Raw genomic sequence first — 27,668 nt, 5'->3', positions numbered from 1 at the left:
TTCAAAAGTGAATTTCATACAATGCACAATTAATCCTCACAACAGTCCTTATGATGAAGGAAGCCAATTACCTCTCATTTAGGGAAGCAAAGAAAAATGGCTTGTTTGCATTAGAGGACACCTCTGACTTTTAAGGTGTGTGAGCTTTGTATATTGATATCAGTTAATCAAGTCAGGAGAATCAAATTAGGAGACAAGGGCTGCTGACTCTGAAGGAATTCTAGCCTAATGTAGCCCATGCAATTAGCTTTCCAGTGGAATCATATGCGTGTCTGCAACAATGCAAAGTGGGTTTATGACTCTCACTCTTAGAGATAATATTTTATGGTTTGTGACTAAAAGGCTGCCAAAGGCTCTGCAGATCCATTCTGGATCAAACTTTAGGCTATCTAGAGTTGGAATCCAGCCTGATACATCCAGATCAATATCTAAAAGTCTCCAAATCCCACACAGTGATGACATCATTTACTGCCTTGAAATAGCCCAAATCTAGGATGACTCAGCAGCCTGATGCCTTCCTCCTCCATATGACGGGGTTCACACATTGCGCTTGAGATATAATTCATAATTTATAAACTGCAGTTCTGGGGTCATACAATATGCAAAGCCATAATGTGGTTTGTTTGGTTTTGGCTTAACATATTCTATTTACATAATCTAAATCAAGAACTTTGAGTGAAGTCTTATTCTGGATATTTTTGCCATTATAGGCAAAGCTGGTCACTAGAGGCCAAAAAAAAAAGCAAAAAAAAAAGCAGCAATCTATATAATGTCAATTCCTGTGGTACTGCTTCTTAAAAAAAATCTGGAAGTGTCTGCCCAGTTTAACCAAATAGCTTCAGGGGGCTATCATTCCCTTGAGGAGGGAGGCTACAATGTTGTAGCCTAAGGATTGTGCTCAGCTGTTAACAACCTTTCCTTGAGCAAGATTACTTATGCACAAACAGACAGACTCAGACTAAATAATGATCCTGTTTCTTTTCCTGCATTTTTCTGTGGCCTTTTATTATAATTTGTTGCCTGTGTTTTGATAGTAAGAGGGGAATATTATTTTCTGGAAGGTCATCACATTATAAAGATTAATGTAGCAATATCAGGGCCATGAAACTAGGACTCTTAAACAATGGTGCTTAAGTGGGTATTTTAATTTTTTACTAAGGTAGGAAATTGCTATTATCTCATTCTATCAATGGGAGGGAAAAAACAGCTGAAGCAAAATGAATGGCTGAAGGTCATACAGGATATTATCTGCTAGGCACACTTCCTTTTTTTAATGTCTACTGTGCTGTAAAGGGCTGTAGCATACATATTCTTGTCCATGAAGAAGATCCCAAGTTGTATCTTTGATATTTTCAGAGAAGAGAAAGAAAACTTCTGTCTGAAATCCTAGAAACCTGTTCTCAGATTGTATCTGTAACTGCAGACATAATTCTATCTGATTAATGTTGCTCATTAAATGTTAACATTCATTAAAGGGTTATTAGTGGAAGCAGTGCTTCACCATCAAAGGGGTGCCTGTTTTCCTCTGTTCCCGGAAGCCACATACATAAAAAAGCACGAAAGCCCTCCACAATGAGCACACTAGGAAATGCAACATTTTCTAATATTTTACCCAGAGAAGGCTTGCATTTAGCACTTACAGAAAGCTCTTTCCTATTTAAGCCTCATGCGCATGCAAGTTCTGATACAGTATCTGCTATGATACTATGTAAGCATCTTCTATCACTGGATTTTTCTCCAAGGAGAATTCCTTTAGAATTTTATGATAAAGATGTAGAGATGTTGCAAGACTTGATTCATGTTTTTAGGTGCTAACTTGTTATTTCTTCCTACCTGTGATGAATATGCTTCTCAAGGAGGCCAAGGCAACATTTTCTTCCCCTTTCTGTCAGTTGTTCAAAGGGCATTCTTTAAAAAATAGTATAAAATGAGATTGGTTCCAATGTTTATCCCCCACTGGGTAAATGTGAATCTGGTGATTAATCAGAAGGATAGAAACAACTACTTGTCTTGTTATTTGATGCAAAAAAAAAAGAAAAAAGAAAAGAAAAGAAAAGAGAAAAGAAAAGAAAAGAAAAGAAAAGAAAAGAAAAGAAAGAAAACCTGCTTCAAACCCTGCATTCAGTGCAAGTTCGCGCTGGGCCAGCCTTGTCTTTGTACAGTACAGAATATAACTTACCTATTTTTCTTTGTTGCAATTATCTTGCATCTTAAAGGTGGGTGTATTGATTTGTTGAGGTTGTATTGTTTCTTGCAAATCCAGTGTGTGGTCATTTTGATACTGCGTTCTGGTTTCCCAACAGAGTGAATAGCTGTTCTGACTTTTACAAAGCAGACAAATATTCTTTTCCTTTCTGCCTTCCTTAATTCTTTTAAATAATGCAGTCAGTACTAAGCACCTATAAAGTAAAGCGAATGCATTAATTTCCCTCCTTCCACTCAGGGAAGAATCCAGGTTGACATTTAAAAGTGTAGATATTCCTCATGGCCCAGTAAGCTTCTACTGATGGAAGCCCTGCTTCAGATCCATAAATAAGATATGGAACTTAGGTATCTTCTGACGTAGTTTCTCCCCTCTCCCTTGTGTGTTGCTTTTGACTCAACATTGTCTCTCTCAAAGCATAACAAAAATTTTGATCAAGTGAACCCCTGAAGCTTTTTTGTGTTACAACTTAATGCCTTTATGAGGAAAGATTTGAATAATGAATGCCCTTTCTTTCTTCCTTTCAGGGACTGAAGACAAAGGAAGAAAAGAGGCTCTTTTTGCCCACTTCTCCTTCACACAAAGTTATGCAACGCCTGGTACTCTTCATTAGCTGCACTGCTATGGTCCTTCGGAGGGCTTGGAAAGGAATCTTGTGAACTCATTTCCAGAAGCAGCTACCTCTGTTCTTCAGTACCTGCATTGAAATGGATACTGGAGTTGACTGGAAATCTTGACAGAAAAGTGATAATTAAGGGGGAAGGGAACAATGCTCTGAATCCTTCAGAAGGCCATTTTTAGTCTCAACCCTTTGAAAAGTTGGGAGAAGCTATTTCCAAGCCAGCTGAGTTAAAGATTTTGGTAATAGAATCCTTGGTTTCCATGGATCTTTAGGCTAATGGGATTGAGTTTCAAGTGGGATTTGGCAATGACTGGGAAGAAGGGGGGATCTGTGTGCATGGAGCAACTCTCCTTCTGCTTGTTCATGAGCATTTGTTGGGGCTGGTGGTATCAGCCAGTCAGCACAGCCAAACCAAAAGGCCAAGGGCACCCCCACATGAACTCCATTCGCCTTGATGGGGATATCACTTTAGGAGGCCTCTTCCCTGTCCATGGACGGGGCTCTGAGGGAAAGGCCTGTGGAGAGCTAAAGAAGGAAAAGGGGATTCATCGCCTTGAGGCCATGCTTTTTGCTCTGGACCGAATCAACAATGATCCTGATCTACTTCCAAATATCACTTTGGGGGCCCGCATCCTGGATACCTGTTCTCGAGACACACATGCTTTGGAGCAGTCCCTCACCTTTGTTCAGGCCCTAATTGAGAAGGACAGTACTGAGGTGCGTTGTGTTAATGGGGGGCCACCTATCATCACAAAGCCAGAACGCGTGGTTGGGGTAATTGGTGCATCTGGCAGCTCTGTTTCCATTATGGTGGCCAACATCTTGCGCCTCTTCAAGGTAAGATTGCAGTCTATGTGCTTCTTTTTCCTTGTCTGCTCATCTCCTATCCTAGCTGTACAAGATAATTTGCAATTCAATCTGCAGGTGCTAAAATAGCTGCTAGTGACTGTTAAGTGGGAAAAACATTAAAGTGGTTTTAACAATAATTATAAAAACTAAGTTCTTACTCCCTGATGAGGAAAGGAGAAGATCAAAAATTCCTCTGTATTCTGTGGGTGTTTAAAGATCTCTTTGTCTCCCTTGGGGAGTCTGACCCTTCCCTCCACATAGGGAATTACCTCTGCTTTCTGCTTTTGTAAAGGAAAACTGATTTTAATGCTATAAGATACTGCAGAGACTGTGTCTCCCAGTATTGAGAGGAATGGGAGAAATTTATGCTTTGTTTTACTGCTGAGTAGAATATTCATGTTGGGTGTATCTCAGAGGATGCTATCCCAGAGTGAGAGAGTATGAATGACGGATATATGCTACCAAGCCATTTATGAACCAGCATGAGGGAGAAGGCCTTTTTTTAGTGCACATGGTAATTTCCAAACCTTGGGGCTGCAGTCACCCCTAAGGGCAGGTGAGGGCATCACTCTTGCTTGATTTATCTTCTGATGCTAAAATATTCTGAAGAATTCTCCCATATTGCCTTTTAACATTCCTAATTATATCAAGGACAGAGCAAGTTGTTCATGGTGCACCCTTGGCAATGGTAGGCTTACATACCAGATTGTTAAAAACACTCCAATGTAGATTTCTAAAGGATAGAGGAGAAAACATTGTGTTGAATGAACACTAGAGCAATACAGTCTCTTATTCTCATGTGATGGACTTCTTGTATGGTAATATACTTGACTTCACTGGTGTGCTTTTAATTTTAAAGCTAATGGTTTCAGCGCTGTTATGCTGAAAGTCTAGATTAGACTTCCTCAGCTTTGGACTTAGACCAGCATTTGGCCATGATGCCTATAGATTTTGGTAGACAAAGTCCAACATATCTGGAAGACACTAGGATAAGGAAGACTGCTTTAAGTAGGTTATGTTTGTAAACTGCTATGTTATCTCAGGTTTCATTGTAGAATGTGGCATTATAGGTACTCTGACTTCTGACCCCTTCCCTTTAAAGACGTACCCCTTTTCCTGGGGTAGATGGATAATTAGTTGAACTAAGATGTAATATTAACTGTAATATCCAAAAGGAAGATGACTCTGAATTTGAGATAGCCCTCCCAACAGAAGGAATATCCTGTGTAATACCTAGCTCCCCCACCTTGACAAGCTACAGTTGCCAACTCCACCTGAAACTCACCTTGGAGATTTTCCTCTCCCAATAAACATGTGCCTGTGTCACACTTGACAGTATGTGTGTGCATATATCTCTGCCAGAATCCATATTCCCCAAAAAAAAAAAAAAGCAGGGCCAGGATATATATTGATATATTAATATCAACTGTCAGTAAAATAAAGCACCCCATTTAAGTATTAATTGACCTTTCTCACTTTCATGCACCAAACCACACATCCCTTCTTCTTCTGGAGGCACTGCAAAAAAGGAGAAGGAACAAAACAAAACAAAATGGATGTTGGGGTAAAGGAAAGGGGCTGTTGCACTGGAAAAAAAAGGAAGGAACAAAACTGGACTGAGATGAGGCAAGGAGAACAGATAAGTGGACATGGAAGGAAAGGAAGGGAAGCCCTGTTTAGGCATTATGGAAGGTTTACATATATAAGGGAAAGAGACCATCCCGAGTGTCTCCTAATCTTCAGAGGCATCCAACTTTTCAACAACAGTTCCTGTAGTCATTTGCATCTCTACCCATTCATGCAAGACTTCTTTCTTCTCAGTGACCTAAGATAAATGCTCTCCACTCCCAATTCACAGGTAATTATTTAGAAAAGAAAAGACTTCATCTTCCTAGTGAGATTGCTACTTACTTATTGCTGCTTTTCTCCAGTCTTGAGTCTCTTCTTTGCTGAGCACGCCCCCCACCTTTGTTCTTGCAATCAGTTGCTCTTGAACTGTTCTCAGGTTTGACCAGAATCCTATGTACTTGAAAGAACGTATCTACTGTTACTTTTAGAGTACTTTATAAGGGATATCCACAGAGGCATTGGTGCCACTCCAGCACTGGCACCTTCCTCCTATGATTGTATACTATTCTTCACCTTGAACAGATGACTCCATTTTCTTCTGGCAGACTGTGGTGTAGTTCAGATAGAAACACTTCCATTTGTATGGGGTGAACCATTTTCTGATTCACCCCACCTTGTTCCATAGAGCTTTTTAGTCCCTCTCCAGGGATCTTAAATATTCCAATCCATTTTTAGTCAGTTTCATACTCTCATTAGAAACCAGCCAAAGAAAAATCTGCCTTGTCTGATATTCCCTGCTTATGCCAGTGGTATGTGCTGAACTCTTCTTTGCTCTGGCTTCTAGCTTCTGGAGCTGGGCTCAAGTGGTTGTAGCTTCTGTGAAAAGGTTCTGGCTGCATAATTATAATAATAATTATAGAATTATTAATCTCCTTGTCATTATCTTCAATTTTCTTTCAATGGACCAGATATTAGCATCTTAGTCTTTTTGCAAAAGGGTCAGAGAAATGGCATGCAATATAAAATGAAAACACAGAGTAGGGGGAAATGTTAGCAATTTATTTTATTTTCCATTAAGTTGGCTGGAAGCAGCATTGATTGTATCATAGTATTTCATGCCTCTTCTCAGCATTCCAAGGTAATCAGGAGTGGTTCACATGGTTGGCTTCAAAATACTGTCAAGGGATTGGGGAATGGAAATGATGTTGTGTAAAGGTATCCAAGGAACCACATACTAGAAAAAGGAAAAGCAGTGACCTGGAGTATTTTTTTTTAAAGTAAAGAAGTCAGGCTCAAATCCTGGTGATTGCACTATATAGTGGTGGCAGTGATATGGAAGTGGTTTCCCATTGCCACAATTCCACAATTCCTTCCTTCCTTCCACAATTTCTTCCTTCCCTCTGAATTCCCTGGGATTTTAGGGTGCCCCCCTCTACAAGTACTAAACAGGACAAAACCTAGTTAACTTCTGAGATCAGCTAAGGTTGGCTGTTCAAGCCGAAGTATTATAATTCCAGTTAAATAAAAGTGATTATTTCCAAATTTGCCTCTGCCCATACTAAATTTATGCAAATCTGTGCTCTTTTTTATTGTCTTTTTTAGATGAAACAATTCCTTTTTTTTTTTTTTAAATGATTCATACTTGGCTGGCCAGTTTGGAATCCGCCCTCCCCCCGCCCCGCATCTTCTAAGGCAGCAACAGTCAACTTGATTGGACCTACTACAAGTTATGTTAGTTTTTTTTTTTTTAAGTGATGAAAACCCCATAATTCATTAGAAACTGTATGGTAGATCTAGCAATGCCTATTTATTTATTTATTTATTTATTTATTTATAACACTTAATATATCTCGACTACTTGCAAATTGTTGGGCAATTCACAAATAAAAAAAATAAAAACATCTAATATAACAGTGTAATGTAACAGTAATACCCACAGTAGAATAAATCATCAGAATAAACCCACCCTTAAATCAATAGCAGAGAATAACATAAGTACATAAATCTAAAAAAAACTTGGGGAAAAAAGACTGAAACCCTTAGAAAAACAAGGGTTCTTTATGTAAAAGAGTAACTCCAGAAGTTGCTACTGTTCCTACTGCTGGAGAAAATTGCTACTACCATGCTGAAAAAATCAAGCCTGGTTCTCCTGGAGTATACTATCTTTCATTAACTGGATAAGGTTTGAAAGATGGCTAGCAACTCCTGTGCTGTAATAGCACTTTTTGTAAAAGACTACAGGCCAATTCTCCAGTGTTAATAGCCCTCTCAAATGCTTTCCTGTGACTGCAAATATCAGCAGCTGTCACTTTTCCTATTTACCCCCAAAATGAACTTTTCTGATGAAATGATGAGGCACGATGCAGTGGTTCAACAAATTATTCAGGAATCCGTCAATTGATTATTTCTTCTGTGAGATTCTAAGGATGGAGATCTTGATCAGTTTCTAAAGGGGGATGATGGTGGCTGCGACAGTTGTGGCGGCGGTGGGAGAGTGGTGGTGGCGGCTGCCAAGGCTGGGCCAGGAATACGCCCAGGCCTGAGTGTGGCGATGACAGAGTCAAGATTTGGTCCAGCCAGGCTGGGAATGTCTGCGGGGCCAAGGCCCAAGCTCAGCGCTGTCAGTTTTGGCAGCAGCACTGGTGGTGAGAGCACCGGTGGCGGGATGGCAGCGATGAGAGCACCAGAAGCGAGGCTGAGGGAGACCCAATGGTGGAGTGGAAGCCAGAACCTGAGGGCCCCCAGTACCTGAAACCCATAGAGACTAACCCTCGGCGGTTCTGGGCTCTAACCCCTAACATGGCAAGGGGGCTTCCCTTACCCCCAGAGAAGAGGCCGGGGGGAATAGAGTGGTTGTGGGGTGCATTGGTGAGGGGGGTGTAGATGTTGGATGAATGCGCTACCCTCTGCCTGGGTGTGAGGCGGGAAGAGGGTAGGAGTGGATGTGGCCCTCTTCTCACCAGCTAATGAGAGAGGCCAGTTGAGAGAGGGATCATGTTAGAGAAGGGGGAGTTGGGGTGACTAATCCCCTGTTGGCACTGAGAGCAGATAGCTGAAGTCCCACAGGGGCTCATTCCCCCCCCCCCCACACCATATTCCCCTCTCACCCTGTATGGTTTGTGGTATGGCAGGCCCCTCAGTTCAGAGGCCAGGAGGGTGGGTGGAGGATCACCTTGGGTGATTCAAGGTGATGGGCATGGGACATTATGACAGGAGCCAGAGGGCAGGCCGTTTCAGGGGAAGACGCCCCCAGTGTGTTATATATATATACATCACCAATGCTGCTGATGAATGCCAGGTTGGTCAATAATAAGGCCCCCCTTATTCACAACCTTATTGGGGAGGAGCAGGCCGCCCTGGTATGCATTACCGAGACCTGGCTGACACCAGAAGGGGGTGTTGCCCTTTTGGAATTGTGTCCGGCTGGGTTTAGGGTTTGGCACCAGCCGAGACCCCAGGGCAGGGCAGGGGAGGGGGTGTGGCAGTGGTCATCCGGGGATCTCTGCTGGCCTTCAGGGGCTCTGCTCCACAAGTTGTTGGATGTGAGACCCTGTTCCTGAGGTTGGGCACACGGGATCAGTTGGGAGTGCTGCTTCTGTACTAGCCTCCCTGCTGCGTAGCAACCTCCCTGTCTGAGCTGGTGGAGGCTGTCTTGGGTTGGCAGTGGAGTTTCCCAGGCTTATGGTCTTGGGGGACTTTAATCTGCCATCCCTGGGGCTGGCCTTGGGGGCAGCTTGGGAGTTCATGTCTACCATGGTGGCCATGGGCCAATCCCAGATCATCTATGGCCAAACTCGGGACAGCGGTCACACTCCAGACATGGCTTTCTTGTTGGAGCAGTGGCAGTGTGATCTGGTGGAGGATTTGATATTATCCCTCTGTCATGATCAGACTACTTCCTGGTGGCCTTGAGTTTCTCCTATGCTGCCCCCCTCCACAGGGAGGTGGGACCTATTTGAATGGTCTGCCCCCGGTGACTGATGGACCTGCAAGGATTCCAAAGGGAGCTGGGGATTGTTCCTGAGACCTTGCTGCACAGTCCAGTGGAGGCCTTGGCCACAGCCTGGAATAAGGAGGCAGCTGGGGCCTTGGACAGGATCGTGCCTGTGCGGCCTTTCTTGGCCCATCGCCCCCAGCACTCCCCATGGTTTACAGAGGAGTTAAGGGAGATGAAAAGGGCCAAGAGACATCTTGAGTGCCGCTGGCGGAAAACTAAAGAAGAGTCCAACTGAACATGGGTTAGAGCTGCTATTAAGGCCTAGTTGTGGCAGTAAGGGCGGCAAAACGTCATTATTTCTCCACTCTTATTGTATCCTCAGAGTGTCACCTGGCAGCCCTGTTCAGGGTCACTCAGTCCCTCCTGGGTAGGGAGGGCTTGGAGGACTATCTACAGGGCCCTGCAGAGGAATTTGCTGAATAACTGATGGATAAAATTGCTCAGATCCATTCTTAGTTGGAGGCCAAGAGTGAGGCAGGTCCAGTGGAGATGCCCAAGGAGCGGTCTTACCCAGGTATCTGGGAATGGTTTGATCCTGTTGGCCCTGAGAAAGTGGACAGGGTCCTTGGGACTTTAGGGTGGGTACTGGCAGTGGTCAATTCATCCTTGCAGGAGGGGGTGTTCCCAAAGCCTTTTAAGGAGGCTTTGATCTGCCCCCTCCTCAAGACACCATTGCTAGATCCCACCCTTCTGGACAATTTTCATCCAGATTCCCACCTTCCCTTTTTAGGAAAGATGGTGGAAAAGATAGTCACGCAGCAGCTTCAGAAGATCCTGGAGGAAACGGATTATCTGGACCCTTATCAGTCAGGTTTCAGGCCCGGTTATGGGACAGAAACAGCATTGGTTGCACTTTTAGATGATCTCTAGTGAGAATGGGATGGGGGTAGTGCATCCATCCTTGCTCTTCTTGACCTCTCGGTGGCTTTTGATACCATCGACCATGGTATCCTTTTGGGTTGGCTCCAGGAGTTGGGGCTGGGTGGCACAGTTTTGTGCTGGTTCAGCTCCTTTCTCCAAGGCCGAACCCAATTGATGTTGATAGGGAGCAAGAGGTCCAACCCACGGCCCCTACTTTGTGGGGTGCCTCAGGGTTTGGTGCTCTCACCACTCCTATTTAACATCTACATGAAACTGTTGGGTAAGATCATCCGGCACCATGAGATGAGATATCATCAGTATGCCAATGATAGTCAATTATATATCTCCATCCTGGGTGACCTAAGTGATGCTGTGGCTACCCTTTTGCGGTGCCTAGAGGCTGTAGGGGCCTGGATGGGGGACAACAGGCTTCAACTAAACCCTGGTAAGATGGAGTGGCTGTGGGTACGGGGAGCCTCAAGATCTCAGAGTTTATCAACTTTGGTTCTTGACGGGGTTGCACTACCCCAGACAGACCTGGTGTGTAATCTGGGGTCCTCCTGGACTCATGACTCCTGTTTGAAGAGCAGGTGGCAGTTGTGGCTAGGAAGGCCTTTGCGCAACTTTGTGTTGTGCATCAGTTACACCCTTTCCTTGATTGGGAGGCCTTCTGCATGGTCACTCATGCCCTGGTCACCTCCCAGTTGGATTACTGCAATGCACTTTACATGGGGCTACCTTTGAAGAGTATCTGGAAGCTACAGCTGGCGCAGAATGCAGCAGTGCGGACAGTTTTGAATTCCCTGAGGGCCCATATAACACCACTGTTACGCGAGCTTCCGGGTCCAATTCAAGGTGTTGGTTATCACCTTTAAAGCCCTTCATGGCACAGGACCAGGTTATCTGAAGAGCTGTCTTGCCTCTGTTTTATCAGCCCACCTCACTCGGTCTGGCAGAAGGGGCATGTTGTAGACTCCACCAGTCAAGGAATTTTGACTGGTGGGATCTAGGAAAAGCGCCTTTTCTGTTGTGCCCCCCACTCTGTGGAACAACCTACCACCCAAGGTGTGGTGTGCCCCCACTCTCATGGCCTTCAGGAAGAGTGTGAAAACTTGGCTATGCCAGATGGCCTGGGGGCTGGATGGGGGTCACACCAGTGGAAGTGGCTTGTGGGGTAATTGATTTTACTTCCCCATCATCTTGAATGTTTTTAGTTTTTATGTATAGGGCTTGTTTTTGTAGTTTGACTTTTTAATTAATTAATCAATCAATTAATTAATTAATTTTAATTAATGGGGGTATTTATTTTTTAACTGTTTGTGGGTTTTACTTTCATTGTGAAGTGCCCAGAGACACCTGCTGAGGGAGATGGGAGGTATACAAATTTAATAAATAAAAAGAAAGAAAGAAAGAAAGAAAGAAAGAAAGAAAGAAAGAAAGAAAGAAAGAAAGAAAGAAAGAAAGAAAGAAAGAAAGAAAGAGGTGGATGATATCTCGCTTGCTGAATTATCGATTTTATTTTCATTATGTTATTTATGTGTTCTATTGTTGCAACCCAAAAGTTTTTAAAGCATTTGCATTTCCATTCAGTCCTGATATGAAAATGAGATACAAAATGCAAGTAAGCTAACAGAAAACTTCTACTTGTGTTACCCTGAATGCTTATTATGTAGTAAAGCAGAGTATAAGTCTAATAAATAAAAAGTAAACACTTTGAAATAAGCCCTATTGAGTACAGTGGGACACTCTCGTTCCTGATATTTAGGGAGAGGATTTCAACCTTAATTTCTTGCAGTAAAATAAGCAAACTTGGTGCTATCTTTAAAGCTAACATTGTTTATTCTGCCTTAAGGATTTAAAAGGCAAGATGTACTATGGGGTGCTTAAAAGGCATGTGGCCTTTTGTTTGAAGGAGGCACGCAAGCCAAGAGGGAGAAGAAGAAGCTTAGAGAGGAAAATGCAGGAGCATTTGGGAGAAAGAAGCTGAAATAATAGTGCAATGAAGAGTTCTGGTTGTTGTTTCAGAAATGGATTGGCAAAATGTGCAGAACTAGAGGGAGGAAGGGAGGGGTGGTTCCCCAGTTTGGGCTCTAACTCTGTCTATTTGCTTGTAATTCCATGAGATTAGACCCAGAAGAATGCAGCTTTCACAGTTCTTAGTCCCAGACCTATTTCATAATTTAATAGTCTTTTTATAGGACCTGCTCATGAGCCATAAGTTTGCCTGTCCCTCTGTCTCTTACTCACCTGTAGAGGTAGCTTCAGGGTGTGTGATTGCCCATGTTTTGCCCTTCCTGGTCTGGGAAGCCCCTGACCTTTGCTCCATGTCCTGGGCAATTTCTCTTGCAGGAAGCCTGAATGTTAATTGAATAGAATTAGATTAACTACATCTCATTTAAACCCTTTATGTTTTGGAGAGAAGTAGTACATTTACGTTGTCTTCTGGGAATGTAAAGAAATTGAAAATATATTCTGACAAGGATGTAAATAGAGCTCCCTGAGCCCAAGGCAAACCTCTCGGAAAGGTCCTGGAACAATGATAGAGCTCAGGCACATAGGTTTCCACAGCAAACCAAGGTTGCATCAAAATGTTATCATGATGCAACACCTCCTTATGTACTTGCTTTTCAAATCTGATGCAAATTTGTAAGTCTTGGTTTTTGTATCTTGATGTCATGATACACATTTCATTGCCTGCTTCCCCTTGTCCCTGCTGACTAAGGTAATGGCTGACTCAGGAGTGGCAGCAGAAGAGGGGATAGTGTCTAAGCAACAGCAGTGATGGCAGCTCCTTCCTTCCTTCCTTCCTTCCTTCCTTCCTTCCTTCCTTCCTTCCTTCCTTCCTTCCTTCCTTCCTCCCTCCCTCCCTCCCTCCCTCCCTCCCTCCCTCCCTCCTTCCTTCCTTCCTTCCTTCCTTCCTTCCTTCCTTCCTTCCTTCCTTCCTTCCTTCCTTCCTTCCTTCCTTCCCCTCTGTTCTTATTAATTTATTTATAACCACCTCACTCCAAAGGCTCTACATGGAAATAATTCAAAGGACAATTCAGGATTTGTTGGAAGTTCAAATCCAATGGCACTGTAACTTCAGCACCTCCTGACTTACTAACCCACAAGGGTGCATTAGGTACAGGATTTACTCTCCATCTTCTCTTTGACTATGAGATTGCTAATTGGAGGTCCTAGTCCTTCCTCAGGTTAGATTCCTATTCCCAGGAATGATTTCATACATACACAAAATGCTGCAGCTTCCAACACTGTTATAGACTCCAGCAGCTGAAGTAAACATGCAAATAGATTCCATAAAGTGAAAGAAGATATGACTCTCCTGAGCAGCTAAAGGAAAGATTAGAGAAGAAAAAGGGAAACTTTCAGAAATGTTTCAGCCCATCAAGAAGCTGAAAGGACCAGAATTCTCCCTCTGGTAATTCAAGATGAATATGCTCCTGGAGTCTCAAGCATTGCCTTTGTGCTGGACAAAGAGAGACCCACAAAAGCAGGGCAGGAGTAGAGCTTGGGATGCAGCAAATGATATAGCTAGTGAGATGATCTGCCTGATAGTTAGGGATTCATTTATTGCACATTTGAGAAATTTAGATAAAGACAAAGATTTTGGAAAACTGTCTCAGACTTATACAAGAGAATTTGTACAGTCTCCAAAACACATCTTTTCAGAAAGCTATGCCACAAGCATCAGTGTGTTTGTGTGCATGTATGAATGGGTGGGGGTATATGGAGACTAAATCTGCTATATATTAAATACAAGTTATTCCAACTTATCTTGAAAGACAAAACATAAAGAAAAACATGTTGGTTGCCTTCATTTTAAATTCATTACATAGAGGTTATGAAGCTGTGGTACATGCAATAGAAATGAAAGAGGAAACATACATTAATTTGTAATAAATTGCTTGCAAGACTGTAATCTGCATAAATCTCAAGAGTCAGATGCAGTTCTCAATCAAGAATCTGCTTGTAAGGTCAGAAGAAAGGAAAATAAATGCTTCATTTGTAAGGTTTGCCCCGTTCGACAGAGAAACTCCCGTGACACATGTGGTTCACAGAAGAGGTTTACTCATGCGTAACGTAGCAGTCACAAGCAAAGCCAGGACTGGCTTGGTATAATTGCATCACTCGTTATATTCCCCCCTTCCCGCGCTTTTTTCCGCCCCGCGATCGCGTTACCGCTGCGGATTATCGGCCCCCCAATAATCCCTCTTGATTGTCCATGATGGCAGGTCCGGTCAGGGTCCATTGTCCTTGATTGGCAGTCCCCCTCTGGCTTGGGTTGGTCCCCCCCCGTTACGTGCAAGCCCGAGGGTTCTGTGTTGCGCGGTGATCTTGTTTCGCTGCCTGCGGCCTCGTTCATTGTTGGCTCGCGCCGTTATCAGTGTATAGTTAAAACTTCCGCTGCGGTTTTCCTGTTTGGCTGGGCGCAGGTGGCCCATTAATTAGCGGTGCTTTCAGTTCCTCTTTCCCTCGCTAGCTGCCGCTGGAGGAGTTCGCATGGTCTGGCTGCGAGCTTCCCCGAAGCCCCGTGCTGACCGAACCTGACATCATTTACAGTGGTCTGGGTCATTTGCCAACAAATTGTCCTAGGAAAGGGGGACAAGCAAACCCATTAGACTGCATTCTGTAATGACACAACTCAGTCCAGTATAAGAAAGGACAGAAAGGAGATAGAGCAATGTATGTGAGAACAAATGGGCCATCAGAGAATATCTCTTCTGATTCTGCTGCAACTTCCATCATCATTAAACAGAAATTGAAGCTCATTTATTGAATGAGAATATATCTACAAAGGAAAAGAACAAAAGATCAGGTGCTATTTGTAAATTGGAGGTATTAGTCAAAGGACTAAAGTTGCAGCCATGTGTGACTTGGTCCAGGTGTGTATGTTGTATAATGGCTAAAGGCACGAAGTCAACAAATGTAGAGATAAAACAAGGAAACCATCAAGACCTAATCCACAATGACATTTGTGGACCAATGCATATTCTAACACCAGGTGGAAACAAATATGTCCTCACTTTCATAGATCATTACACAAGATGCACATTTTGTTACTTGTCCAGTAAAGAGTCAAATACTGAAGAAATTTAAGGAGTATGTGGCTCTAGTTAAGCAATGCATTTAGGAGAAAGCCTCAAGAATGCACACAAACAACTGAATTGAATATACAGCTAATAACATGCAAATGTATCTGGAAGAAAAGGAGATCATCCATGAAGCCACAGTGGCTTATACTACAGAAAAGAACAGTGTGGCAGAGAGAGGAAACATTATTTCCTGACTGACAAGATGAGATGCAGGCTGCATGATGCAAGACTGTCAGATAAATATTGGGGAGAAGCAGTTAACACAGTCAACTACTTGCAAATGTGTGATGGATTATGGGTTTGTCTCAAAGAAGAGGGAAGCCAATGTTGAGCTGTTACAAAAAAGATATAGGGAAACTAGATATAGGAAAACTAGAAAACATGAGAAAGAAAATAACTCTGCCTTGATTGTGTGAAGTAGAAATTGAAATAAAGACAGTCTTTTTAGGTTCTGAAGATTTTTTTACAATACCCTAACGTATGAGCTATGGCCCAGAAAGACGCTCAGCTTAGGGCACTTGAAAGTGTTTGGTTCTGAAGGGTATGCATGTGTGCCAAAAAGAAAAGAGAACCAAGCTGAACTGCAGACATGTGGAAGGAGTGATGGTTGACTTTATTTATTAAACCTATATAGCCACTCATCCCACATTTGTGACTCTGGGAAGCTCACATAGTTAAAACAACCAAACAATACAACCAATCAGCAAAATGCAAACATCAGTAAAAAAACAACCCCTTTAAAACCAATTTCAAACCCCACCAAAAAACAAAATTAAAACCAGAAAACATAACAAGCAGGCAAGCGCAAATATGGAATCAATGCAAATCGTGGAACAATCAGTACGGCTATCTAGCAGGCTTCAAACCATAGCCAGTTCCCTAGGCATGTTGACAGAGCCATGTCTTTAGAGTCTTTCAGAAGGCAAGCAGGGTCAGGGCCAATGTAACTTCCAAGGGGGTGATGTTCCAAAGGGTGGGTCCTGCAGCAGAAAAGGCTGTCCTCCTGGCACCCATCAGATGACACTCCTTAATAGGCAGGTAACGTACCTTTTCTGTCAGAACTGTTGGGATCCTCCAGTACTGGAGAGGATACAGGAGCCTGGATCCTGCCACACAAATCATTACAGTATGCACCACTGCTTATCATGATGAAAAAGAAAAAGAAAGTAACTATGAGATATGAGCTTGTGTTCCATATGTCAAGGGAAACAGTGAGCAGAGACTACAAGCTTCAAAGGAGATCCTGTCCATGTGTTCAGTTGACTGCAACCCCAGAAATTAAAACTGAAGGAACTTCATTCCAGATACCCCAGGAGATCCAACAAAGGAATTCCACTGAGAAGGCTGTCCTATACTGGCAAGAGGGAACAAGTGGAAGGACCCCACACATGGAAGGACATTGAAAAGGTGTCAGCCACTGAAGGAGACAAATGGAGAAAGATGCAGAAGAGGAGATTGAAATGCTTCACAAGAATGAGGTTTGAAACTTTGTCAGGCTACACACAGGGAAGAAAACCATTGGATGTGAGTTTTCAAGACCAAGTATGATGCAGAAGGGAATATCCAGTGTCATAAATCAAAACTGATAAACAAAGGATGCACCCAGAAATATAGTGAGGACTGCGATGAGATGTTTGCACCTGTATTCAAACATACCTCTATAAGGACACTGCTCAGCACAGCATCAGGAAGATCACTTTGTTTCCTGTTTGTATTCGCTTACTGACAATTAATATTCAGAGTTAAATGAACATGGTCAGACTTGGTTTGAGCTATTCTGGTTTGTAAGGGTTGTTCCTTTGCTTTTTTAAAATAACATTATAATAGTTTTAAAAATCCTGTTGTCATAGAAGCACTATTAGAGGTAATGAATTGTGTGAATCATCTATTTCTTTTACTTGCTACGTGTATTGACATGACAGCAAAATTGTTTTATTTTGATTATCTGCTATATCAGGACAATATGTTGTTTCCTCCAAGGAAGTTGTTTATAAAGGAGACAGCATCATGTAAGTCATGCTGCTTTTTTGGATCTGGATACACTGGCAATCATTGTGATAGTTCTCTTCCAAACACACAAAGTAGGATAAATCCAGATGGCTTTGGCATAATGGGTTGTTCAAAGCATTTGAAAGAGTTTTGTTGGGCAGTAGAGTTTTCATCGATTCAATTCTTAGTAATGCGTTAATTCTGTGAAGGTCATTGCCACTGTTGAATAAAACATCCCTTTTCATTGTGTTCTCAGAATTGTTTGGCAGATGGGGATGCTTTGTAAAGTCTGTGACCCTTTGTTGGGGGAAGAGCAAGTACATATGACACCTTTCCAAATAACACAATAGGTTATACCACCATTATAATAGACCTGTCTAGGTTGGTGTTGTGTTGCAGCAACCATGCCAAAGAAAGCCACACAACAGCTTAAGGTACTATTGGACGGTGGTTTTGATGAGGGTTAGGGTTGTATTGGAAGAACAGCACATTCGTGGGGCTGGATATTAGTCCCATGTGACTTGCAGGTGTTGGGCATGATGCATCAGAACCACCTATAACTCAAATCAGAACTCATACCTGGAGATATATTAAGCTGCAGTTTTGCTTCCTTTCTACAGTGCAGTAACATCTGAGCAAGACTTTGGGGAAGAGGCCTAGGATTCTGTTTGGTAGAATGAACCCAGATCGCTCAAATGCAGCCAGGATTGCTTATCTCAGAGCGCTGCCCTACTGTTGCTATTCCCACACCCCTATCCCAAAGACCCCTTCATGGATCACTGCCTTGTCGTGGCGAAGGGGCTTGCATAACTCAGTGAAGCCATGAGCTATACCGTGCAGGGCCACCCAAGACGGACAGGTCATGACAGAGAGTTCTGACAAAATGTGGTCCACTGGAGAAGGAAATGGCAACCCACTCCAGTATCCTTGCCAAGAAAACCCCATGGACAATGTTAAAAGGCTAAAAGATATGACGCCGGAAGATGAGCCCCTCAGGTCAGAAGGTGTCCAATATGCTACTGGGGAAGAGCGGAGGGCATTTCCAAGTAGCTCCAGAAAGAGTGAAGCGGCTGGGCCAAAGCCGAAAGGACGTTCAGCTGTGGATGTATCTGGAAGCGAAAAGAAGGTCCGATGCTGTAAAGAACAATATTGTATAGGTACCTGGAATGTAAGATCTATGAACCAAGGCAAGCTGGATGTGGTCAAACATGAGATGACAAGATTGAACGTCGACATCTTGGGAATCAGCGAACTGAAATGGACGGGAATGGGTGAATTTAATTCGGGTGACCATTATATCTACTACTGTGGGCAAGAAACCCTTAGAAGAAATGGAGTTGCACTCATAGTGAATAAGAGAGTGGGAAAGGCAGTAATGGGGTACAACCTCAAAAATGACAGAATGATCTCAGTGCGTATCCAAGGCAAACCATTCAATATCACAGTCATCCAAGTCTATGCCCCAACCACTGATGCTGAAGAAGCTGAAGTTGACCGCTTCTATGAAGACCTACAACACCTTCTAGAACTAGCACCAAAAAGATGTCCTTTTCATCATAGGGGATTGGAATGCTAAAGTAGGAAGTCAAGGAGTAATCGGAATAACAGGCAAATTTGGCCTTGGAGTACAAAATGAAGCAGGGCAAAGGCTAATAGAGTTCTGTCAAGAGAACAAGCTAGTCATAGCAAACACTCTTTTCCAACAACACAAGAGACGACTCTACACATGGACATCACCAGATGGTCAATACCGAAACCAGATTGATTATATACTTTGCAGCCAAAGATGGAGAAGCTCTATACAGACAGCAAAAACAAGACCAGGAGCTGACTGTGGCTCAGATCATGAGCTTCTTACTGCAAAATTTAGGCTTAAATTGAAGAATGTAGGGAAAACCACTAGACCACTCAGGTATGACTTAGATCATATTCCTTGTGAGTACACAGTGAAGGTGATGAATAGATTTAGGGGATTAGATTTGGTAGACAGAGTGCCTGAAGAACTATGGACGGAGGTCCGTAACATTGTACAGGAGGCAGCAACTAAAACCATCCCAAAGAAAAAGAAATGCAAGAAGGCAAAATGGCTGTCTGATGAGGCTTTACAAATAGCTGTGGAAAGAAGGAATGCGAAAAGCAAGGGTGAAAGGGAAAGATATAAGCAGCTGAATGCAGATTTCCAGAGAATAGCCAGGAGAGATAAGAAGGCCTTCTTAAATGAACAATGCAAAGAAATTGAGGAAAACAATAGAATGGGGAAGACTAGAGATCTCTTCAAGAAAATTGGAGATATGAAAGGAACGTTTAGTGCAAAGATGGGCATGATAAAGGACAAAAAAGGCAGGGACCTAACAGAAGCAGAAGAGATTAAGAAGAGGTGGCAAGAATACACAGAAGAACTATACAAGAAAGATCTTAATGTCCCTGATGTCCACGCTGGTGTGATCACTGACCTTGAGCCAGACATCCTAGAGAGTGAAGTCAAGTGGGCCTTAGGAAGCATTGCTAACAACAAAGCTAGTGGAGATGACAGTATTCCAGCTGAGTTATTTAAAATACTAAAAGATGATGGTGTTAAAGTGCTGCACTCAATATGCCAGCAAGTTTGGAAAACGCAACAGTGGCCACGGGATTGGAAAAGGTCAGTTTACGTTCCAATTCCAAAGAAGGGCAACGCCAAAGAATGCTCAAACTATCGCACAATTGCACTCATTTCACATGCTAGCAAGGTTATGCTCAAAATCCTACAAGCTAGGCTTCAGCAATATATGAACCGAGAACTACCGGATGTACAAGCTGGGTTTCGAAGAGGCAGAGGAACTAGAGATCAAATCGCCAACATTCGCTGGATCATGGAGAAAGCACGAGAGTTCCAGAAAAATATCTACTTCTGCTTCATTGACTATGCAAAAGCCTTTGATTGTGTGGATCACAACAAACTGTGGCAAATTCTTAAAGAGATGGGAATACCAGACCACCTTACCTGTCTCCTGAGAAATCTGTATGCGGGCCAAGAAGCAACAGTTAGAACCGGTCACGGAACAACCGATTGGTTCAAAATAGGGAAAGGTGTACGACAAGGCTGTATACTGTCACCCTGCTTATTTAACCTATATGCAGAGTACATCATGAGAAATGCCAGGCTGGAAGAATCACAAGCCGGAATTAAGATTGCAGGGAGAATCATCAACAACCTCAGATATGCGGACGATACCACCCTAATGGCAGAAAGTGAAGAAGAACTCAAGAGCCTCTTGATGAGGGTGAAAGAGGAGAGTGCAAAAGCTGGCTTGAAACTCAACATTAAAAAAACTAAGATCATGGCATCTGGACCCATCAATTCCTGGCAAATAGAAGGGGTAGAAATGGAAGCAGTAACAGACTTCATTTATTTGGGCTCCAAGATCACCGCAGACGGAGACTGCAGCCATGAAATTAAAAGACGCTTGCTCCTTGGGAGGAAAGCTATGGCAAGCCTAGATAGCATATTAAAAAGCAGAGACGTCACCTTGCCGACAAAGATCCGCATAGTCAAAGCTATGGTTTTTCCAGTAGTAATGTATGGCTGTGAGAGCTGGACCATAAAAGCGCCGAAGAATTGATGCCTTTGAACTGTGGTGCTGGAGAAGACTCTTAAGAGTTCCCTGGACTGCTAGGAGGTCAAACCAGTCAATCTTAAAGGAAATCAACCCTGATTGCTCATTGGAAGGATCGATAATGAAGCTCAAGCTCAGATATTTTGGCCACCTAATGCGAAGAGAGATCTCTTTGGAGAAGACCCTGATGCTGGGAAAGATTGAAGGCAAAAGGAGAAGAGGACGGCAGAGGATGAGATGGTTAGATAGCATCACTGAAGCAATGAGCATGAAACTGAGCAAACTCAGGGAGGCAGTGAAGGACAGGAAGGCCTGGCGCAATATGGTTCATGGGGTCACGAAGAGTCGGACACGACTTAACGACTAAACAACAACAAAATCCCAAAGAAGCGTTTTGAAGATGATCCACAATGAGTTTCACCTTTGTTAACTTAGACAAGCTGAGTACATGAAGCAAAATTTTGTGATGTTCTCCAAGCTACTGACATTCCAATAACAACAACAACAATAATACACAAATGTGGAGTTTGTTCCTGTTTATGTTCTTCATCATGTTGCTATGTATACCTGCTTCAGTCTGGTTATAGACTAAGAAGAATCCAAGCGCTTCTGTGAGGGAGAGCTGTAAAATTGTAAAGCTATCTTTTTCTTTGAAAGAACTGCTAGGCCAGCTGAAACTCAGACAATGGAGGTGGGGAGGCAAACATTCCTACAAAAATGATAAAACAGTAATTTTACCTTTTGCATAGCTAAGCTAGAAATAAATCAGTTCAGCTGGTAGTGTAGGGATGTAGGGGTCTGGAACCTTTGAACATGTGCAGAATCCTCAGATAGAAATCTACTCAAACTGGAAGATATGGTTACATCATGAAGTCCCTGGGCTATACATGGTATTCCTTTTATCTACTTCAGGTTTAATGCTAAACCACAGCAGCAAACATCCTTCCTTTTCAGAAAGACGTTACCAGTTGTAGAGATGAATGAAGCTTTTATAGAAAAGATATAAGATATGGGTCATAGGTGGACCTGAGCAATAGGAGAAAGGATGATGTTAAAAAAAAAGTACTATGTGTAACATACTGGATTGTAGAAATTTGGACTTCTGAAACTGAAACTGTTCCTTAAAGCAAGGGTAATTGATTTTTTACAGTGAAAAGTGTGAATAAATGAATGTTTCGAAATTTCAGCAGAAAAACACTGTCTATTGCTTGAAGACTGCAGTTTTTTCCCCACACAGAAGGGTCCTAACCCTAATGATAAGAATGAAAATGTCTGAGAACTGATCTGGGATATCAGCTCCATACATTGGGGAATTAGATGGAGGCAAAGGAACAAAGAGAGTGCAGTGACACTTGATAACCATAATGTATCAGCCCTGGGTGAGGAATTACATCTCCCAGCAACCAGAATGGCCAGTTGTGAGAGATTTTGGCAGTTGAGTTAAGTGGTAATTCCCATCCCCTGGTAAAAAGTCCATCTGGATGGAATTCCCTACATATTTCTTAGCTATGTTTAATTAGAGATAAATTACACTGAGTTCAGTGAGGCTTGCTATCAGGTAAAATATTGTAGAACTAAAGACTTATTGCTCCTTGGTATGTTTTGGAATTAAAGATGAGCACAAAGTATGGCAAGGCCTGATGCATATTATAGGGAAGAACAAATTGAGGATATCATGAGCAGAACCTTGTGTTCAATGGATCACTTTATAAATGCTGAACTATGCAGATAAAGTACTGTATATATTAATGTCTTCAGTATGTTGTACATGTTAGAAATCAGGAGATTTCTAGTCCCCCCATAACCCCCCATCTTGACCTCCACTGGCAAGATGGATGAAAGACAGGAAAGAGTAATGACAGCCAAATGTACTTAACTTGGGTTGGATGGTACCCATGAGGTATAGCAATGCTGCAGCCTGAAAGCAGTAGATTGGCTAGAGATCTTGGATCTCAATAGAAACTGGCAATCCACATGAACCCCCAGATATTTGTAGGTGTCCCATTCTGATTATGTTCAAGAAGTCTTTGGAAAACCCAGCTGTTCCCTTAGGACTTAGGTTAGGATGCCGAGCCTCTGTAGAATTCTATTTGATTGAGAATCAAATTCTATTGATTCTATTTTTTCCAGACATGCAAGTTTGTATTTTGAACGGTTTTATTGCCTTTAAATATTGTAAGCTGCCCAGAGTCTCATGAAGTTGGGAAGCCCCTAAATCTAATTAAATGATTGATTGATTCCTGCCTGCTTTTATATTGTGAATGATGGGGCTAAAACCATAGAAATTCAATAGTATGGCATTCTGTTTCACATGCAACTGAATTCCTTAATTGTGACTCATCCAAAAGTGGTAACATAATTGTGGAAATAACCTTTTGCATCAGTACAGGACCATATAATCTAGAAGTCTTGACGATGTGGCATGTTGAGTTAACTGGGAATATACAACTAGAATCACCATTGTACATTGATTTAATGCAACTTTCTCCAATTAGTCACTTCAAGATATACTAGGTCTGTAACTTCCAGAATTCCCAGTTAGAATGGCCTTACATTAGAGATGGGTGTTTTTCTTCTTCAGAAACAAGGGGATCTCTACTTATTTGAGATGACTGTGAAGGCGTTATTTGTTTGATCTGTTGTAACTCACAATTATTTTTTGGATTTTCAATATTTTCTGTGAAGAACAGCTCACTTGAATTAACGTTCCTTGTTTTTGACATCTGTTCAGTTTCCATAGACTAGACTAGCCCTTAGGGTTGTGCAAGCTGTGAAAATTATTTGGAAGAACTGCTTTGAACCTGATGTGAAAGCATTACCTCTCTGTTGTTCATCAAAGTGGATAAACTTTTATGAAAAATTCTGAAAAAAAGTTGTGGCTGCTTTAAGAGTTGTCTTAACCTTAATGAATGGATTCCTTAAAGCAGCCACAAGTTTGCTCAGGCTTACACAGAAGTCTGAAAAGTCAGGCTGCTTTAAGGAACTTCAGGAGGTGCTTTGCTTGTGTGAAGCCTGAAGCCTAGTTCTTCTGAAATGGTTTTGAAATGTGCACAGTGCAATTAGTTCTCTCTGGGTATTTGATCATCAGTATCATGGAAGGACACTGAAAACCTCTGTTCTGGCCTTGATCCCTCTTCCTTGTAACCTGATTTCTGTGGATAATTGTATTAGAACTACCATGTATGGGTTGGAAAAGTCCAGCTAACCACGAGGTGGGTGGAAAGAGACACAGAAAACACTATAGGGAAGCCAGGGATGGGTAAGGATCTAATATATGTCATCCTCTGTCCATGGTTAGAGGTATTGAATGCCAGAAGACTTACTGTTGGTCCATGGGATTTGTTTATACAGGTAGTCCTCATTTAATAACCACTCGTTCGGTGACCATTCACAGTTATGATGGCACTGAATGAGGAGACTTACAACTGGTCCTCATAGTTGTGGTCTGTGCAGCATTCCCATGGTCACATGATCATGATTCAGGCACTTGGCAACCAGCTCGCAATTATGATGGCCGCAGCATCCCATGGTCACATGATCTCCATTTGCAGGCTTCTGACAAGCAAAGTCAATGGGGAAGCCAGCAGGAGGTTGCAAATGGTGATCACATGATGTTGCACCTAACTACTGCACAGGATTTGCTTACTGATAGCAACCAGAACTGCCCCAACTGCTGTTGTAAGTCAGTGTGGTTGCGTGATAATGTGCTTTATGACAGCATTGCTTAGTGATGGAGTTTTCAGTCCCAATTACTGTTGTTAAGCGAGGACTATCTGTACTGCAAATGAGGCTATACATTAAGAGTCTGGAGTAGATGTTTCAGGGTGCTTGTGTCAATTCAATATCAGATGCATAATAAATATTCAATAATAAATATTACAGACTGAAGAGGGACCTGAATTGATATACTGTTGCAATTAGGATTACTTTTAAAGATTTCTCCTAGATTGTACAGAGTGTGTGGTAGAAATGGAGCTAAGCCATTTAAACAGTCTGGTGGCTAATGGTCCACTGTTTCAAACTTTGAGTTAGCTACTAATGATGAATGGTGACTCTTTCTTTCAGAAACTGCAGCCTGATGATAAATCTCAGCTATCATTCATTTCTGAGATAACTTTAAGATATGCTCTAAAGCTTCAGCATGGTTGTTATGTTTTGGGTAATGCTCTCACTTGTCTGCTTTACAATGGTTAATAGATAGTAAATGAAACTACATTAATATTTATCATTCTGACATCAGATATTGTAGAGGATTGAATAACGGGTCTGTGGATTATACATTCAAAATGTAAAATCACCTCTTCTTTCACTTCCTAGTGGTTGAATGATTGCCATAGCTTGACAGATTTATCATTTAGAACAGAGATAATTTCCTTCTCAATAATCATGGTATGGGCCCATTGTTAAAATGATAGTTCTTTTATGGACCTTAATTGATCACTGGTTTCTAAGACTTTCAACATGTGCTTGTCATGTACCATGTCACATAGCTGACATTGTCAAACAAATCAAATAAAGTATCATTGGTTGATGTAATTTAGGATGAGAAGTTAGACCCATTAAAAATGGTCACCATCTCTCAAAACTGTGGGAGAATCAGTGTGGTGCAGTAGTTAAAGAATTGGACCAAGAGTAGAGAGATGCAGACTCAAGGACACCCCCCTCCCCCAGGAAAACACACACAGTTTCTGGAGAAGAGGTGGGGTAGAAATCTAACACAATAAGTGACACTTGATTTATTTCATAGGGCGGACTAAGAATTTCAGCAGAGCAGAAAGACTGATTATTCTGAGGATTTTTTAAAAATATAGTTTCTCCTCTTCCAAACCTTTGGATAGTTGACTCTTCTGCTGCTATATGCCCAGTGGCATAATTTTGTATCTGAAAGCTCCGGACATAAATTGCTTTAGAATTTCCCAGAATGAAAGCTTAATAAACTGGAAGGAGATAAGGAATATTGCATGGATCAAAAGGAGCCTGCAATTGCACTGCTTTTCCTAACAAAAGGAAACACCTATTATAACTCATGGGTACAGTACATGTGTTCCATGCTGAAGCTTCCAAGCTCAGTCTGAGGCAGAGGTGAAAGGATCAGAGAGTGAACTTGGGAAAGAATTCTCTCCGAGATCCTGGAAAAATAATCCCAGTCAGAGAAGACTGTACTGGGACACAACCTTGTAGAAATTGATCTGGATACTTATTGTCTACTGCTTGTGAGGTTTGCTGTTGCCAATCAGCCATCTTAAAGCAGAATACGCTGTATTGTGAAGAGCACTGCTGTTTGGTTTCTTTTCTGACAGGTTTTAAAATGTAAAAACTCACAATGGATAAATAGAAAGGGATTGGAATAGCCACGTGTGGGATGGTGGAAGTCTGAGTCTCTCCTTACTACCTTACTCTTTTTCTTTCACCCCTTCACCCCAACAGCAACTCCATTTTGTGGGTAATATCTGATAAGTGGAGTTAAAGTTCAAGGGACTTAGAAAACAAAAACCATAACAATTATAATGAACGAGGTCTGAGCTTCAAACTATACTAAGCTTAGTCATTTTTTTGTAATCTGTTCAATCATGTCCGATTCGTGGAGACTGCCTGGACAAGTCCCTGCAGTTTTCTTGGCAAGATTTTTCAGAAGTGGTTTGCCATTGCCTCCTTCCTAGGGCTAAGCGAAAGTGAGTGGCCCAAGGTCACCCAGATGGCTTTGTGGCTAGGGAGGACTAGAACTCATGGCCTCCGGAGTTCTAGCCTGATGCCTTAATCACTACACCAAACTGGCTCTCAAGTTTAGTCATAGGCGTAGGTTAGAGCACTGTGCAAACATGTCCACAGCATGTGTGTGCAGTTGAATTGAGATGTGTCGTCTGAGAGAGAGAGATGAGTGCCTACCTTCTGTGACATGCTTCTATCCCAGAGTCCCTTGCATAGACACATGTGGGAAGGACAAAGAACTTAAGGAACCCTAAATACTTCCCAACTTTAGTTAAACTAATAGGAGCAGCAAGAAATTAAACAGCTTAAATCTCAAGTGCAGAATAAAAAGTGCCAGTTCTTCTATAAAATATTTGTGCAGCCCATAAATACTGTCAAATAATGGGCAATCAATGGACACACATATTCTAAACCCAATGACAGCATGACTAAATAGTAGAATAAATCATGACATGTTGTAAAAATGCTGAACTTAGGACAACAGCAAGAAATGCAAACGTTTCTGAAATAAGGATTTTCATATAATTTTAATCAGGATGGAATTTGTAGGACATAATCTGATATAACCAAAATGATAGATTCTTTAAAACCTACATTAGAAGCAAGAAAGCTGAAGGAGAGCTGCTGTAGCTGTGACCATCAGGGAGTAAAATGTGCACTCAGTGACGATGGGAACACGGCAGAGGAAATAAATGAATTTTTTTGCTTCAGCTTTTGCTGCAAAAGGCATGGAGGAGAAACATACCTGAGTTAGTCTTCTGAAGTGATAAATTTAAGGAATTGCCTAAATGGATGTGTCAGGTTTTAGAGAAATTGACAAAATGAACAGTAATAAGTCATCAGGAGTACCTGTTAGTCATCCTAAAGTTTTCAAGAAACTCGGATATGAAATTGCAAAACAATGTTATTTTCTGTGCTGTAACCAATTGCTAAATCAGGCTCTGTTTGCCAGTAGATTGAAAGGGACCTAATAGGGTAGCAGTTACGTAAGAATGTTTCAGTGTGTTTCAGGAGACACACTCTCCAATATCCAGAAACTATATGTTTTAAAGGTTATTTTCATACATGTCATTTTCTTACACTTGCTGAAAGTTTAACATAGTCTCCTCTAAATGTGTCAGACTACCATCCCTATCATCCCCATTTAGCATGAACCAGGCTGGGGCAGACTAGTTTAATA

General features: G+C 42.1%; 1 protein-coding gene across 1 annotated transcript in view; it reads left to right on the top strand.

The window, feature by feature from the left end:
- The first annotated feature begins 3,131 nt into the window (after positions 1–3,131).
- Positions 3,132–27,668, top strand: part of GRM4 (glutamate metabotropic receptor 4) — a 320,041-nt gene continuing 295,504 nt past the window's right edge. The window contains exon 1 of the mRNA XM_088154016.1: positions 3,132–3,662. Within this exon, the coding sequence (XP_088010142.1) occupies positions 3,132–3,662 (531 nt within the window). The remainder of the gene's footprint in view (positions 3,663–27,668) is intronic.

This window comes from Python bivittatus, unplaced genomic scaffold (genome assembly GCF_059951505.1).
Source record: "Python bivittatus isolate LINGU-HERP-01145 unplaced genomic scaffold, Pbiv_v1 ctg000700_np1212, whole genome shotgun sequence".
In the NCBI taxonomy this organism is placed as follows: domain Eukaryota; kingdom Metazoa; phylum Chordata; class Lepidosauria; order Squamata; family Pythonidae; genus Python; species Python bivittatus.
This window is presented reverse-complemented; position numbering and strand designations above follow the sequence as displayed.